General features: G+C 34.4%; 1 protein-coding gene, 1 long non-coding RNA gene and 1 pseudogene across 2 annotated transcripts; 2 read left to right on the top strand and 1 right to left on the bottom strand.

Moving 5' to 3' along the window:
• Positions 1-2,971: 2,971 nt before the first annotated feature.
• On the bottom strand, positions 2,972-6,045 carry LOC131626854 (protein CLMP1-like). Its single transcript, XM_058897695.1, has 2 exons — positions 5,864-6,045; positions 2,972-5,781 (listed from the first exon to the last, which is right to left on the bottom strand). The coding sequence occupies exon 2, from the start codon at positions 5,731-5,733 to the stop codon at positions 3,412-3,414; it is 2,322 nt and encodes a 773-aa protein (XP_058753678.1). The 5' UTR covers positions 5,734-5,781; positions 5,864-6,045; the 3' UTR covers positions 2,972-3,411.
• Positions 6,046-7,422: 1,377 nt separating this feature from the next.
• Positions 7,423-7,846, top strand: LOC131599764 (uncharacterized). Its single transcript, XR_009282905.1, has 3 exons — positions 7,423-7,486; positions 7,567-7,694; positions 7,773-7,846. It is a non-coding gene; the product is annotated as an uncharacterized LOC131599764 (long non-coding RNA).
• Positions 7,847-10,832: 2,986 nt separating this feature from the next.
• Positions 10,833-16,468, top strand: LOC131645272 (uncharacterized; annotated as a pseudogene).
• The last annotated feature ends 642 nt before the right edge of the window (positions 16,469-17,110 follow it).

The raw sequence follows: 17,110 nt of genomic DNA, 5'->3' as shown, positions 1-17,110 counted from the left end.
TAGAATATGTTTGCCATTTGATTTTTGAAGAATTTTAGAGGTGAGGGTTTTGAAGGATCATATCTATAATTTAATATGTATTTGATATTTTTTAAAATAAAAATATAACATATAAGATCACATTAGTTTTTTTAAGATTTTCATCACACATGTTTAGAAGGAAATATTGATCTGTCAACATAAAGCCCTCTATGAAGAACACGGTAAAATTTGTAAATGACAATACTCTAGCAGTTGAAAGTATTGGTGACGTTCTATTTATGGGGAAAGATGGCAAAAAGTTAGTAATCTCCAATGTGTTGTACATACTAGGCATGAAGAGCAATTTGTTCAGGTCGAAGTGTTTAGAAGACATCGTGACGAAGAGTGTGCGGGTCGAAGTGTTCAGAAGACCAAGAGTTATGATGAATGTAGATAGCTTAGATACAATGAATCAGGTGGTGTGTTAAATTGTAATTCCTTGTGTCAAGACAGCATGTTGCTCGACGGAACAAGGATGTGTCGAAACAAGTAGTGTGTCGAGTTGTGTTAGTTGTCGAAGTGTCGAATCAGTAAGCTTCACACAGTATTTCGACTTGGATCTAAAATAGGTATTTTGGACTTTTATGTTTTGGACTTTAGCTTAGGGAGAGAGCACCTTAAAACTATAAATAGAGAGAGTAACCCCTATTTTGCATAACACTTGCATTCACAGAATTTTGTAGTTGCAAAGTGAATATGATTTTTCATAATTTATGGGTAGAGAGAAACTCTGCAGAAAATCATCATCTTCTTCTCTTTAATTTTTTTGAAAACCCTAATTTTTTAATTCCCAAATTTTCTTTCTTGTTTCCTTCATTGTCATTGTGTAGCGATAAGGAATTACTCAAAGGTTTTTGTTTTTTTTTTATAAGATGGAGGACCGAAGCCCGAAAGAGAAAACAAACTACAGGGGATCAACAACAAAACTACTAATGCCTAATGAGTCAGCCGCCATAAGGGGCCAAATGATCTCATGCAAAGCTATAAGCTTCATAATCTGATGCAAAATGGGAACACACTCTTGATTACAAGCCTCTCCTTTCTCTATAGCAGTAACCAGTAACTTAGAATCAACATTTAACTCCACCCTCCTAACATCCAGTGAAAATGTGAATTATAAACCTTCGTAAACTCCCCAAAACTCAGCAAAAATAGCATAACATCTCCCTAAATGTTTGGAATAGCTTCCCTTCCAATCTCCATTGAAATCCCTAATAATTCCTCCATACCCAGCCTCTCTACCTTTAATTCTAACACTTACATAACTTATTTTTTAAGTTTATTTTTATAACAAATAATAAAATAAATTTCAAATCATTTTGTATATGTTATAAGTTGTTTTCATGAGATATCTTAGAAAACTCATAAAAATAAGGTATAAAAAATTATAAAAAAATGTATTAAGTTATTTTGATTAAATCTCTTAAACAATGTCACAAAATTTATTATGTTAAGAGATAATTCCAAATAAATCAATCCAAAGAAACTCGTTAAGAGATAATCTCAAATAAATCAAACCAAAGAAACTCATTTTCGATAGAGATAATGAGAGAAGAGAAATAGAGAGATAACTTCTTATAAGTCAATCTCAAAAAAGAACAAATAATTCAAACTCAAAAAACACATTTTTGATAGAGAGAATAAAAGAAGAGAAATAGAGAAGAATATAGAGGGTTGAGAGAGGTCATGAAAAAATGAGTAAAAGTATTCTTTTGATCATGTAGAATATCAAAATTTGTTTTTGGTTCCGAAATTTTGTTTTTGGTCCTTATAAAATATCAAATTTTATTTTTGATCCGTGTATATTTATATGATTGTTTTATAACATATTTAGAACGTTTTAAAAAGTTCTTTAAAATAATCTCAAAATTTAATTTTTAAGTCGAAACTTTTATTATTCTTATTATTATCTTTTTAAAATTTAAAAAATTCATATTTAATTCTTTTTAATTTAAAAAAATTTAAAATTTGATAAATAAATATTTTCCAGTATTCTAAACATATATGAAAAAATTATTCAAAAATTTAAACAGTTTTCAAATAATAACGGGAATTAGGAATTAAAATTGTATGCATAAAAATTTTGTATGGATTAAAATATATTTTTTCTATTAAAGATTAAAAATAAAATTTGATATATATATATATATATATATATATATATATATATATATATATATATATATATATATATATATATCCCTAAAAACAAATAAATTGTATGTCACATATTTAAACCAGCACTTTGGATCCTCTCCTTCATTTTTCTCTCCTCTCTCCATTCTCCCTCTATCTCTCCTCTCTCCATCCTCCCTCTATCTCTCTCTTGATTATATTTTGTTTTTTAATGCTGAATGAGAGTAAAATTAATAGAGATAGAAAGGTTGAAGAGGAAATCAGAAAAAAATGAAAGAGATGATCCAAGTCCTTCATCCCGATGCAATCAAGACCAATTGAGTATAATATTTTATAATCAATTCATTAATACAACTTCATTTTAATATTATTTAATAACATATTAAATAAATCAAATCTTATAGTAACTAGTACTTTTTAATCAAACAATTGTGCTATCTAGTGCTATAGTTTTCAGCAAAGCAGAACAACGTGGTACGCAATCTAATGGATAAATGGGTTGAAACGTGGAAGCCACTCATACTGAGCTATCTAAGTCCATTTCACCACACAACAATAATCAATCACATAGACAAGAAACTTGTCCTGTGTCCTCAACGATAGAAACCATTCATCAGTGCAGAGGATCCATATATTTTTCTTTACTTTGGATTTGGAGTATAACTTTTTTTTCCAATTTTTAATAGACCCTTCAAACACTAACGATTGTCTATGAAAGAAACACATTCAACAAACTCATAACTTTTCTTTTTTTTTTTTGACAAAACAAACTCATAACTTTTCTTTTTTTTTTTTGACAAAACAAACTCATAACTTAACCATATAAAACTGGGGTTATAACTTATAAAATAAAATCAGCAATACATCCAGCATACTGCTAAAGACCAACAAAGCAAATGTCAAGAGTTTAACAGGTATACAATCCAATAAATTGCAACAGTGCAAAGGACACAACAGGGGACAAAAATGACTGAGCAACAAAAATTGATCATCAGAAACTCATAACTGTCTAAATAATGTTAAAAAACAATCTCCCCTTCATCAGATTCTCAAAGAACTTCAGAGAAAAAAGAAAAGAAAACAAGGGCAGAGCTATCTAGTTGAAGTACCCTAATTTTTCAATTTCAATTTTCAAAAAAAATTCAGACATTACTTTTGAGCTTTTGATGCCAAGGATATTCTTTGTCCATAATCTTCATTCAAGAAGTGACTGAACAAAAACGAATAAGATTTCATAGCCACACATAATTTATCTCATTCTTGACTTGCCTTATTGATCTCTAGTTCACCAGTCTTGTTGGGAAGTGTACTCTGAACTTTTTTATCATCGCCTTTTGTATCACCACCATTTGAAGAATGATTCTTTAGAACCATTGAAATATCTGCCTCGGATGCTCCTGCAAGCTTAAACCTTTCTGTTGCAGCATCTAGGTTTTTCTTCCAACCATCCATTCCTAATTTGCATTCAACTTGGGATTTTTCGAAAAGCATATTGCCCCAAAAGAGGTGAATCTGTGATCTCATGACCACTGCTTGCTCAGCGGCTTCTTCCGCAGATATCTCACTCTGACCGGCTACACCAGAAGCCTCACCTTCGGTAGTACTGCCATGTTTCTTCCTTCTTCTCAATAGTTCTTCTTTCTTGGTTGCATTTGGGTCTTTTAGCTCCTTTGCTCTTTGTTCCTCCAACTTCTCCCACATATCTGTTGCAGCTTTCATCTTCTCCTCGGCACTGTTAAACAATTGAAGAGTTTCCGTTGGATCCCAACTTGTTAAATCTATCTTCTTAGCAATTGCGAAAGACCAATGGAGTTTGGCCATTTCAAATTGTTGCTGGCCTAGAGCCAACAGCCCCTCGTAGAAATCTGGTTTGATCACGAGTGCTTCCTCGTATTTTTCTCTTGCCAAAGAATACTTATCCTTGACCCAGTCATAAGCCACTTGAAGTTGTTCTGCCACTACCTCTTTTCCAGCGGTTTCATCTAAGGGAATCCGCTTCCTAGCAGCGCACATGTGTACATTACCCCAATTGAAGAATGCCAATGCTGCCACCTCCTGGAACTTTGAAGCAGCCTTGTCGAATAAATCCTGAGCCTCCTCACTAGTTACTGTTTCTTCAAGTGCCTCTGAACAAAGCTCCATCCCAAGTTCATGCAAGTCAATATGAGCATCCGGGTCAATACCAACATGGGAGCGGAAAAGCTGAGCAAATTCAAACAACCAATCATCCATCTCCACTTCTTTGCATTCATTTTCTCCGGTGGCTCCTGGCTTTTCCTTGGAAGCATCCTTCTTTGCAGCTATCTTGTCAACCTCGGTATCAGGAACCTCGGTAACTTCTGTAACTTCAGGGACAGATTCACCAAGGGAAGAATGAGATCCATTCTCATCTCCCTTGGTCACTTCATTCTCAACAAGCTTTTCTTCCTCTTCTTCCAACAAAGCTGGCTCCTGTTCCGGATTAACTTCAACAATATGAAGTCTCAGCACCGAAATGGAATCACTTATATCTAATTCCGGCTCTTTCAGCAAATGGCTATCAACAAAAGACTCTGCTAATCTGAGTTCATCCGTAGACGTTATAGTAACCAAATCACCATCACAATCCTTGTACTTGATCAGAACTGAATTTGACGAAGGAAATCTTTTGCTTACCACATCTCTCAGTACTCTGAAACTGCATTTCACCGGCATCTGAGCAAGCCTAATGTCATGATCATAAACAAGCTTCAATGGTCTCCACCGAATCGCAACCTCCGACAGCTGCCCACGAATATCCTTCTGGTTCACATCTTTCGAGTTACGCTGCACTGCAGGACCATTACTTAAAGGCTTCAACACAACATTCTGCTGACGCTTAGTTGTCTCCGAGCCATTCTCAGCCGGCAGTAAAACATTCTGAGACTTGTCAACCTTGTTATTAGGAGAAACAACGGCCCCAACTCCAGAATTCACCCCCTTCTTCGATCCAGGCCGTGCAGGCAAACAAGGACCTAACCCCGCAATAGGAGCACCACGAACAGCCGAAGCCCCAAGAGCAGCAGGAGAAGGCCGACTGTGAAGATCCTGCTGAGCTTCCTGCCGAGGCCCAAACGCAGCCCTCAACCTCTGAGCAATATCCAAAGCATCCTTATGATTAGGATCAGAAGCCAACAACAATTGCACATCCTGCACAGCCAATTCATACTTACCAACAGCCTCAAACGCCCGAGCCCTCCGAAGAAGAGCCCGAACAAACAACGGCTGAACCTGAAGAGCCAAAGTACACTCAGAAATCACAGATTCATAATCAATCGGTTTCATTTGCATCAAACATGCAGCCCTATTGCTATGAAAAACAGCTCTGTCAGGATGAATTTTGGGCGTGAGTTTAAGAGCATTCTCATAGTGTTCAAGAGCACCAGCATAATCCTTACTCTGAAACCTCCTATTCCCTTCCTCCTTCATTTCATGCGCCTTTTTCAAAAAAATTGATGAATCCAATTCAACACCGCCATTCGGAGTTTGTGCAGAGACTGAATTATCAACAACAGCAGCAGCACCACCTTTCTTCTTTCTACCCCCTGATTTCCCCATACTTTTTTCCTTCTCTCAAATTTCACACACAAAATCTAAAACCTAAACCTAAATCAAAATTAATATTAAAAATTAACCTTTGTGTCGATGAAACCTAGGTAAGAGGAGGGTTTAAGGGAATTGTACTTACCGGTGAGAAGTTGAAAAGGTGTGAGATGGAAGAATCTAGAAAAGCGAAGGAGATAAATGAAAATGGTGTTGGTGTTAGTTTAATAGTGGAGAGATAGTGGTTGATGGGTTTTGGGAACTGTCTTTGGAAGTGAAACCCTAGTAGAAATTTGGGTGAGTTTCATATAGTTCTTAGATGTGGTGGGTCCATTACACGTTTGTTGATTTTCGACCCTCTGATCTGAAGAGTTATCGAAACTTGGTGTTGATCTTATATTATCAAAGTAGCAACCATGATGCACGCGCACGATATGCTAAATGGACTCCGCTTTTTCAAATCACTTGGACATACTCTATATTTACGGTGTTTCATTTGCTAAAAAAAAAATTAAACGGTTATAATTTTATTAGTCCTCCGTCTACTTTAATATTAAAAGTTGATTATCACCCAATTTCCGTAATTATCCTAATCAAAGTCAATTTAAGATAGTTTTACATACCCTTAAGAGTAATCAATACTATACTAAGAAAAGTAAAGTCTCTGTTAATTACATTCTAATCCCATAATTATCCATAGATTACTTTCATTTTAAGGATAAAAGTGTCATTACAAATATATTGATTCTGTCATTAATGTATTAAGTATTTTCATTAATTATTTTTGATGTTTTTACGTGTTTGATGCAGCAGACATAATCATCACAACAGCTGCTACCATTTGGTCCAATATCCTATGCCTTCCATGCGCCAGCTTTGAACCTTTCCAACTTCTGAATTCAATTTTTAACAACTTCCAATGAATCCTTCCGACTATTGCCCCTTCGGTTTCTTATACTTGCTCTATATCAATGTCATCCGTATAGACCCTCCCAAACATATTTCTTTCTCCAACTTAAACCCTAAAAAATTCGATTTTCTTTCTTTTCAGCTTCAATGTCTCGCAGAACCGATTTCATACGTGATGTTGATGATTCTAAAGAAACATGGCGCCTTGCTGTTCGTATCAACGATCTCTGGACTGTCGTAAATAGTAAAGGTGTCGAGCATCTTGAGATGGTGTTGATTGATACAAAGGTTGAATCATTATTTTATGGGTCTTTGTATAGCAAGGGTTTCTTATTCATCTTCTGTATATTTTTTTCGCTATCAGCTTATCTAATATTGTTCTGTTTGTTGTTTTTTTATTTAGGGAGATCGTATTCAAGCCTTGGTCTGTGGTGACCATACTTCGAAGTGGAAGCAGCTGCTGAAAGAGGATATGACCTGCGTCATTAATAATGGAAATGTTTATGAAAATGATTTCCAGTGGAAGCTGTGCGATCATCCAAAAAAAATTGTTTTCTTGAGCGGTACAACTGTTAAACCAGTTGACCTTAACAATATACCATCTGAGAAATATTTCTTTAAAGATTTCTCCGACATACTCGCGGGAGGATGTAACATGGACAGACTTCAAGGTATGTCAAAGATATTATGTTTGAATATATATTATGAGTTGCTTAATACATATTAAATCTCTGTAATAATTTATTGTTACAATCTTTTCATATTCAGATATCATAGGTGTGGTTGATAAGATTGAAAACTGCCAATCCAAGACAGGAGGAAAAAAGATTGTCATTTCTTTTAAACTCAAAGATTTGAGGTATATTTCGATAATACTGTCATACAGTATTCTTATTTTGCTGTTAATTACACATTTTAATGGCTATTTATAATTTGTAGTGGGAACATTGTAACTTGCACGCTGTGGGACACTTACGGAACCAGGTTTTTAAATTACTATAATGACGATTCAAAATGTGGAGCAATAGTCATTGTTCTAACTCATGCAATCATTAAGGATTCTCAGGGTAAATAGAGTGATCTTTTTATAATCAGAAATCATGAATGGATTTTTAATAAACTTATTAACTTTTTCTTTTTTGCAGTCTCTAATGGCTGGAGTGGCTCAAAACTGTTTATCAATGACGATATTGCTGTTATCAATGAATTCATGTCAAAGTATATCACAAATATTGTATTTTGTGTTTTTTATATTATTTGTTGTGTTAAATAAGAATTCTACAACGTTTGATTCATGGTAATTGTGTTATTTTGTAGGCTGTCTGAATCTCAGAGGAATGAAAAACCATTGCAATCCACTCAGACGATGTCTTCTTGGTCTGGGTCAACCCAATACACAACTATTGATAAGTTTGTTTATAATGCCAAATGTATGTCGCTAGCTGAAGTGGCAAAGTTAAAACAGGTATAAGTCTGAGACCTTTTTTACATCGTACTGGTACATGGATTTTTATTTTTCCGAATCCATAAATTCCACATATGTCTTAATGAATAAAATTTTTGTTTGCAGGAATCTGTCTGTGTAACTGTGGCTACTACTTTGAAATTTGCTGTTTCCAAATATGGATGGTTCTACTATGGATGCACCGGCTGCACTTTGAAGGCTCCCAATCCAGATAATCCGTTTAAATGTGGATGTGGTGAAAATGTTGTGAAACCTGTACCAAGGTGCTCTAAAGACGATGTTTAGGTTTTTCTTCCTTATTTTCATTTTTATATCCTAACTACTTATTAAATATATTTTTTTACATCAAATGTTAGGTACAAGGTTGAGATTCATGTAATTGATGGAGAATCCAAGTTCCGCTTTGTATTTTGGGATACTGATTGCTTTAATATCATTGGAAAAACAGCCGACGATATGCGCAAATCCATGATAGAGGTTTTTAGTTATGAATAAAAATTTACCTTATGTGATTATAATAGATGTTTTCATATTTTAATTTCGAATCTAAATCTGGCATAATCTATTTTCTATGCTTCCTTTACAGAATGGTGAAGATGATCCTATGGTCTATCCAGACGAACTTGACGTACTTTTGAAAAAGAAATTTGCTTTTAGAGTTAAAGTGCAGCCAAACTTCAATCAAGGATCCGTTCAGAAACTTTTAACAGATGCATCTTCTATTGATCAGATTTTAGAAAACTACATCAAACAGCAAGATGAGCAAACTAAAGACATTGTAGTCAATGAACCAAAAACACCAACAGATACCTTGGTAGACACTGCTATATTTTATCTAAGTTTTTCCATAACTGTTCGGCTATTATCGAAACTAATTCCTAATTTCTCCATTTTTTTTTCTTCAGAATTTCAACATTGCTGGTAAGGATCCAAGAAAGGAAGATACCATTGATTTCTCAGCTGTAAGTACATATCAAACTCCTCAATCGTTTAGCTAAACATTGCATTTTTAGAGTTTAATACATTAATTATTAAACACGTTGTTAATTAAATATAATACATTTTTATTATCCTGTAGCATTCACTTTCGGCATGTGGAGAAAATGAACCCGAAATTAACAGTATAGTCACCCCAACAAAGGCGAAGTCAACAAGTGCACCAGACGGTGAAAATGAATGTGAGTTTGTCGGAGCTACACAGTACTCGGGTACCAAACCCCTAAAAAAAGTGAAGATAGAAGGAACCAACTGATATGTTTGTGATTAAAAAAGCACTTACTTTAAGCAGAATGTTCATTTTCAATTTTATGTTTTAAATTTTTGTTTAATATTTGGATAATCATATTTGGTTGTAGAAGTATGTTCCTTTCAAATTTGGTATTCCATAAGACCATCCCATTTTGGATAATATATGCTTATCAAGGTTTTATTATATTGCTTATATTATTTACAACACCGTGATTATTTTCAAATGTTGTCTTATATATACCGCCTGAAAAAATATTCAAATCACGTTGGACAATATGCTTTATTAACACATGCACGTATGAAAACTAATAGGAGATTTTCAGTGTCTTCTTAATATAGTTTAATTCCGTTACAAGATTATTGTCATGAATTTATTTTATAAGCTCAAATAATATTTTTTGCATTAATCTTTTTGGGTTTAGAATAAAAATTCCCATATATAAAAATACACTATCAAGTCCCTTTTATAAATATTCAGTAACATGTCGCATATATAAAAACACAATATCAAACACTTTTTTGCAGCAAATAAATATAATATAAGGAGCTACCTTTATACGTGACTTTTCGTATTAATTTATATGTAAATTTGCCCTAAAAGCACGATCAAAGGATAATTATTAATACGTAGTTTATGTTTTGTGCTATACGCAACTTTGGAGTGTCTTGGACAATATGCTTTATTAACACATGCATGTAAGAAAAATAATAGGAGATTTTGAGTGTCTTCTTAATATATTTTAATTCTGTTACAAGAATATACTCATGAATTTATTTTATAATCTCAAATAATAATTTTTGAATTAATGTTTTTGGGTTTAGAATAAAAATTACCATATATAAAAATACACTAACAAGTCGCTTTTATAAATATATAGTAACATGTCGCATATATAAAAACACACTATCAAACACTTTTTTGCAACAAATATTTTTTTAAGGAGCTACCTTTTAACGTAACTTTTAGTATTAATTTATATGTAAATTTGCCCTAAAAGCGCGAATATGTAGTATATGTTTTGTGCTATACGCAACTTTTGGTAGACCCATGTAACTAAAATGTCAAATAATATATATACTTAAGAGAATAAGGTATTATACATCTTAATACAATAGTGTGTTCACCTACTTCATAACTATTGGTATTCCTTTGTTTTATAATGTAGCAAAATAAATTAAATAGCTGTCAGTGATGTCATATAGGGTTAATTTTAATAATTGCAAGCTAAAATAATTGTGTTACGTATTAATAATGACATTTCGTTTTTCCATGCTAGCTATTCATTGATGGCGTGCATATTTTGTTAAAGCATGCTCTTCCCCTTAATGATTTCGTTAACATAAAATGAATCTTGAGTAACAACATGTCATCTATATATTACACTTAGAATACTGCAGATGCTCATAAACATATTAAATAGAGTTTGGTAATCCATCTGTGGATTTTAATATGGATGATGAGAATTTAATATTTTTACGTTAGATCAACAAAATGAAATCTGCTAAGGCAAGGTTTAATAGAATGAATGTCCTCAGGCAGAAGAAGGCAAAGCGGTTGAAGAGAGCAAACAAAGAGAACGATTGTTTCTTCTCTGCATCTTCCGTCCAACAATCTTCGTCGTTCCGAACACCTTTATCAACAATAACTATGAATACCATCAACATTTCCTCATCATATTCACCTAACCACTTTCAACCATCTTCTTCAAGTCCCCAACCTTCAAACAGATTGGGTCTGAATCTAACAAACAAAGATAATGACTTTTTCTTCTCTCCAATTTCCGTCAAACAATCTTCCTCCTTCCAAACACCGTTATCAACCATAACAATGAATACCATCAACATTTCTGAGTCATCTTCACCTAACACATGTCAACCATCTTCTTCAAGAACTCAACCTTCAATTGTTGGGATTTTAAAATCTCGGAGACCCATCACATATCGTACGAACGGGTTGGGTTTGAATTTGACAAAAAAATTTAACAGCACCGTTAGTGGTTCAAATGATCATCCTGAGGTTTCTGCATCTCCTGTCCCGGCCACGGACAATAGCAATTTATTTTCGGATTCAGATGACAATAGTACAGAAAGTATATGAATATTAAGTACTTCTATCATTCTTAACCCCTTATCAGATTGTAATTACCAAATAACATGCAATTTTTTTTTACGCTTCAGGTTTTGAAACGGACTCCGATATTGAATACCTGGATGAAGGTTATAACATATCTACAGACATGCATTCTGCAACGACTTCTTCAAATGGTAATGCATTCCCCTGTGCATGTTAAACTCATTATTATAGGATGTAATACTACAATAAAAATATTATACTCAAATACTTTTTATTTTTATAGGATACTACGATGTAGGTGACGCTAATTCTGTATGTCAACAATGCGGTGCGCAAATGTGGTATCTTGAAAGAAAGGAAAAGCATCGGAATAGATCTATTCCAAAATTTTCAATGTGTTGTCGAAATGGCAAGATTCAACTTCCATTTCTCAAGATGCCACCTAAATATTTGCAACATCTTCTATTTGACAGTGATACGGTTCAGTCTCGCAATTTCCAGCAAAACATACGAATGTATAACATGATGTTTGCATTCACATCTCCTGGTACTAAGATGGATAACCGTTTTAACAATGGAGGTGGTCCTCCTACTTTCTGTATTCAAGGGCAGGCCTGTCATAGAATTGGTAGTATGTTACCCATGCCGGGACAGACTCCAAAATTTGCCCAGCTATATATTTACGACACTGAACATGAAATACAACACAGGATTAATGGGATGAGGTATTTATTTGCCAATTATTTTTTGTTACGTCCATATTTGTTTGTTGAGACGTTTTCATAATTTTTTTAATTTTATTATGTAGAACAAAAACTGGCGTTGACATTGATATTGTTACAAAATTATCTCAAATGTTGTACGAACACAACGTACATGCTCAGTCTTTCCAAATGGCAAGAGATATTTTGTCTCAACGAAGCGTAACAGATTTGAAATTGAGACTTATTTCAGACAGAAATACTGATGGACGTATTTATAATCAGCCAACTGTTTCCGAGGTTGCTGCTTTGATAGTTGGTGATGTCGATACAGCTGAAAAAAGAGATATCATAATGCACAAACAGTCGGGCGATCTTCAAAGAATTGATGAGTATCATACTTCTTATCTTGGATATCAATATCCATTGCTTTTTCCATATGGCGAGGATGGATATAGGCCAAATGTGAAACATCGGGATCACGGTCACGTTGTACGTTCCACCACACCAAACAGTCGTGATGAATTGGAATACGACGATGTTCCATGGGAAGAAGCTACAAAGAGAAACAGGCTAACGATAAGAGAATGGATGGCATTCCGAATACAATCAAGACAGAACGAGGCACCGACACTGTTAAGAGCTCGAAGGCTATTCCAACAATTTTTAGTTGATGGTTATACAATGTTGGAATCGGAGAGACTTAGATGGCTTCGTAAAAATCAATCCAAATTAAGGGTTGGAAAATATCACAATTTGAATGAGTTAAATTCAAACAGTGTGACACAAGGCTCAAGCACCGGAAAAAGAGTAGTTTTGCCGTCTTCATATGTTGGCAGTCATAGATATATGGATCAACTGTATTTTGACGGAATGGCAATTTGCAGCTATGTTGGTTTTCCTGACCTATTTATTACATTTACATGTAATCCAAACTGGCCGGAGATACAGCGTTATGTAAGAAAATCAAACTTGAAACCGGCCGATCGTCCAGACATTATTTGTCGAGTATTTAAAATGAAGTTTGATGAGTTATTGTCCGATCTAACCAAAAATCTATCATGGGCAAGGTCCTTGCCTGTAAGTACATTTGCTTTCCTTCATTCTTCCAAACTTAAATTTTTCGTTTTAAATTGGTTCACATATTTAGATGCTGCAATTTAATTGGAAATATATGACATTTCATTAACAGATATGTATACCATTGAATTTCAAAAGAGGGGTTTGCCACATGCTCACATAATAATTTTTCTTCATCCGACCAGCAAGTATCCAAATGCAGATGATATTGATAAAATAATTTCAGCCGAAATACCTGACGAGAATTCTGATCATGAGCTCTATAACTTGGTAAAGTCACATATGATACACGGTCCATGCGGAAGACTTAACCTAAATGCTCCGTGTACAAGGGATGGGAAATGTTCCAAGTATTTTCCAAAGGAATTCCGTCCTCAAACAATAGTCGATCAAGATGGCTTCCCTGTTTATCGAAGAAGAGACAATGGTCACACTGTGTTAAAGAATGGAATTCGGTTTGATAACCGTCACGTTGTACCATACAATTCAGGATTATTAAAGAAGTTTCGAGGTCACATAAATATGGAGTGGTGCAATCAAAGTTCTTCGATAAAGTATCTGTTTAAATACATCAACAAAGGTTACGACATAATCACTGCTGCCGTTGTTAGGAATGAGGAGGTGAGCCAAAATGCCCAAAAAAATATCGACGAGATTAAACAATATATTGATTGCAGATATGTTTTTCCTTGCGAAGCATGTTGGAGAATATTCTCTTTTCCCATACATGGAAGAAAACCCGCGGTTGAGAGGTTATTTTTTCACTGCGAAGGAGAGAATTCTGTGTTTTACAGAGACATGGATCGCTTAGATACCGTGTTGGAAAAGCCAAGTGTCACAGAATCAATGTTTACTGCTTGGTTCGAGGCAAACAAAAAATATCCTGAAGCCAAGGAGTTAACATACAGCAAGTTTGTTGGAAAGTTTGTTTATGTAAAGAAAACAAGGGAATGGAAACCGCGGAAAAAGGGTTATACAATTGGTAGATTGGTATGGGTTCCTCCAAGCTCGGGTGAGTTGTACTATCTCAGAATGATGTTAACGCATGTAAAAGGTCCACTGAGTTACGAAGACATAAAAATAGTTAACAACAAGAGATGTAATTCTTTCCGCGATGCTTGCTTTGCTATGGGATTTATTGGCGATGATAGGGAGTACATCGCTGCCATTGAAGAGGCAAGTCATTGGGGATCTGGGCATTATTTGAGGTTACTTTTTGTTCATATGCTACTATCAAGCAGCTTGAATAGACCAACACATGTTTGGAAAAAAACATGGCAATTATTATCGGACGGCATATTATATGAACAGCGTAGAATCGCAAACAATAGAGGTTAGTATTCATCAATACTATATAAAAAGAATATATAGAGCATGCAACCCATAACGCTATTGAATTATTTTTTGCAGAGTTGATTTTGTCAAATGAAGAATTGGTCAATTTGACATTGGTAGAAGTTGAAAAATTACTTCAAAAGAACAGGAAGAGTTTATCCGATTTTGTGGGAATGCCACAGCCAAATGGATATGTTGTTCAGCAATTAGGCAACAGGTTGATTTATGATGAACGTAACTACGACATCATAGAACAAAGTCAAGAATACAATACATTATATCAACATCTCACAGGTATTTGTGCATTTCATAAATTTCAGTTTTTTCTGTTACCATTTTACGTATCTTATTTGTTGAAAACCGTAATATATAATTTATTACGATTATAATTAGATGAACAAAGAACTGTTTTTAACACTATTATCGGCGCTGTCAATAACGAAAGAGGAGGTGTCTTTTTTTTGTACGGCTATGGCGGCACGGGAAAGACGTACATTTGGAGGACATTGGCGTCTTGCATTCGTTCGAGAAAACAGATTTGCTTGACTGTTGCTTCATCTGGTATAGCTTCTCTCTTGCTACCAGGAGGTAGAACAGCACATTCAATGTTCAAAATTCCAATCCCAACATTGGAGGAATCCATATGTGACATCCCAAAGAATACTGATCGAGCCAAGTTGCTTCGGTAAGCCAAATTAATTATCTGGGACGAAGCTCCAATGGCTAACAAGTACTGTTTTGAAGCACTGGATAAAACCCTTAAGGACCTTATGTCAGACACAAAGCCTTCCAAGTCTATTTTTGGTGGTAAAGTTGTTGTTTTTGGCGGGGATTTTCGTCAGATCCTTCCTGTTATTCCAAGGGGCAGCCGTTCTGACATCATTCACGCGAGCATCAACTCTTCATACATATGGGATCACTGCAAAGTTCTCAGACTAACAAAAAACATGCGTTTGTTGCAATCCACCACACCTTCAAGTTCAACAGAATTAGAAGAGTTTTCAAATTGGATTTTAGATGTTGGAGATGGAAAACTGGCTGAACCGAATGATGGATATGCAGATATTGACATACCAAAGGACATGTTGATATCCAATTTTGATGAACCGATAAAGGCAATTATAGATTCAACCTATCCTAACTTTCTGCAGAATTACAAAGATCCCCAATACCTTCAATGTAGAGCAATATTGGCTGGAACTTTAGAGACAGTTGATGTCGTAAATCGTTATGCGCTAGATATGATTCCAGGTAATTATAATATACGTTGTTGGAAAATGTTTATCAATTAAATCTTTTTACTGGTAAATTATATTTTTACATTCTGATACAATCTTTTGCCTTGATTGAAATTATGTAGGAGATGAAAAGATTTTTTTGAGCTCCGACTCAGTTGATCAAATGGACACTGATGCTTGCGATTCTTTTGATGCTTTGACAACGAAATTTTTGAACACCCTGACGGCATCCGGTCTTCCACAACACAACATTAGACTTAAAGTTGGCACCCCTATAATGCTCCTGAGAAACATCGATCAATCTGAAGGGTTGTGCAACGGTAAAAGACTCATTGTTACAAAATTGGCCGACCATGTTATAGAGGCAAGGATTATCTCCGGTAAAAATATCGGAAGTTCATTTTATCTTCCAAGAATGGATATCTCTCCAACACAATCACCCTGGCCTTCTAAATTAACAAGAAGGCAATTTCCAATCATTGTGTCCTACGCAATGACGATTAACAAGTCGCAAGGTCAGTCATTAGACTATGTTGGGTTGTATCTGCCAAGGAATGTCTTCAGCCACGGTCAATTGTATGTTGCAATATCAAGAGTGAAAAGCAAAAACGGTCTCAAGATACTAATCCACGACAAAGACAATGAAGCGGCAGACACTACCACCAACGTGGTATTCAAAGAAGTATTTGAAAATGTCTAATTATAATCCATTTAATTAGTATCATTTTGTAATCCAGTGTTGTTCAAATTGTCACGTGGATGATTGTTGTAGTGTTGGTATTAAATTACAAATACTGAACCTGATAAATGCATCATCTGAGTTTTTTGGGTACATTCCAAAGCCCAACACACGGTTCCTTTCATATTTTAATAAAATTTCACATCTATTTTAAAGTTACCATATTCAAAAAAGGGTTAAGAATTAATATAATCTCTAAATCCAAAACAGAAGCCTACATATATCACACACACACCATTTGAAATTCTAAAACAGACAGAACAACTTAAAGTTAACAACTTTCTAATTCTTTTAAAATTAATACCATATATATATATATATATATATATATATATATATATATATATATATATATATATATATATATATATATATCCAGCACCCATTCATATAAAAATACTACTATAATTACCAATTAAAAAAAAGTACTGATACTATCCTGTATGGTTATCCATAAATTGTTTACAGCAAAATGAAATTAAACTTTCTTAAAAAGCCAAAATAGTTCACAGAATTATAAAACAACACATAATATATCAGCAACACATTCTTCATCAATTCCCACGGACAACACAGACCAGAATTTCTTCGACAGGTGGGTAC

Source organism: Vicia villosa, linkage group LG1, assembly GCF_029867415.1.
Source record: "Vicia villosa cultivar HV-30 ecotype Madison, WI linkage group LG1, Vvil1.0, whole genome shotgun sequence".
NCBI lineage: Eukaryota > Viridiplantae > Streptophyta > Magnoliopsida > Fabales > Fabaceae > Vicia > Vicia villosa.
The sequence above is the reverse complement of the archived record's forward strand: the minus strand, read 5'-3'. Positions and strand labels throughout refer to the sequence as shown.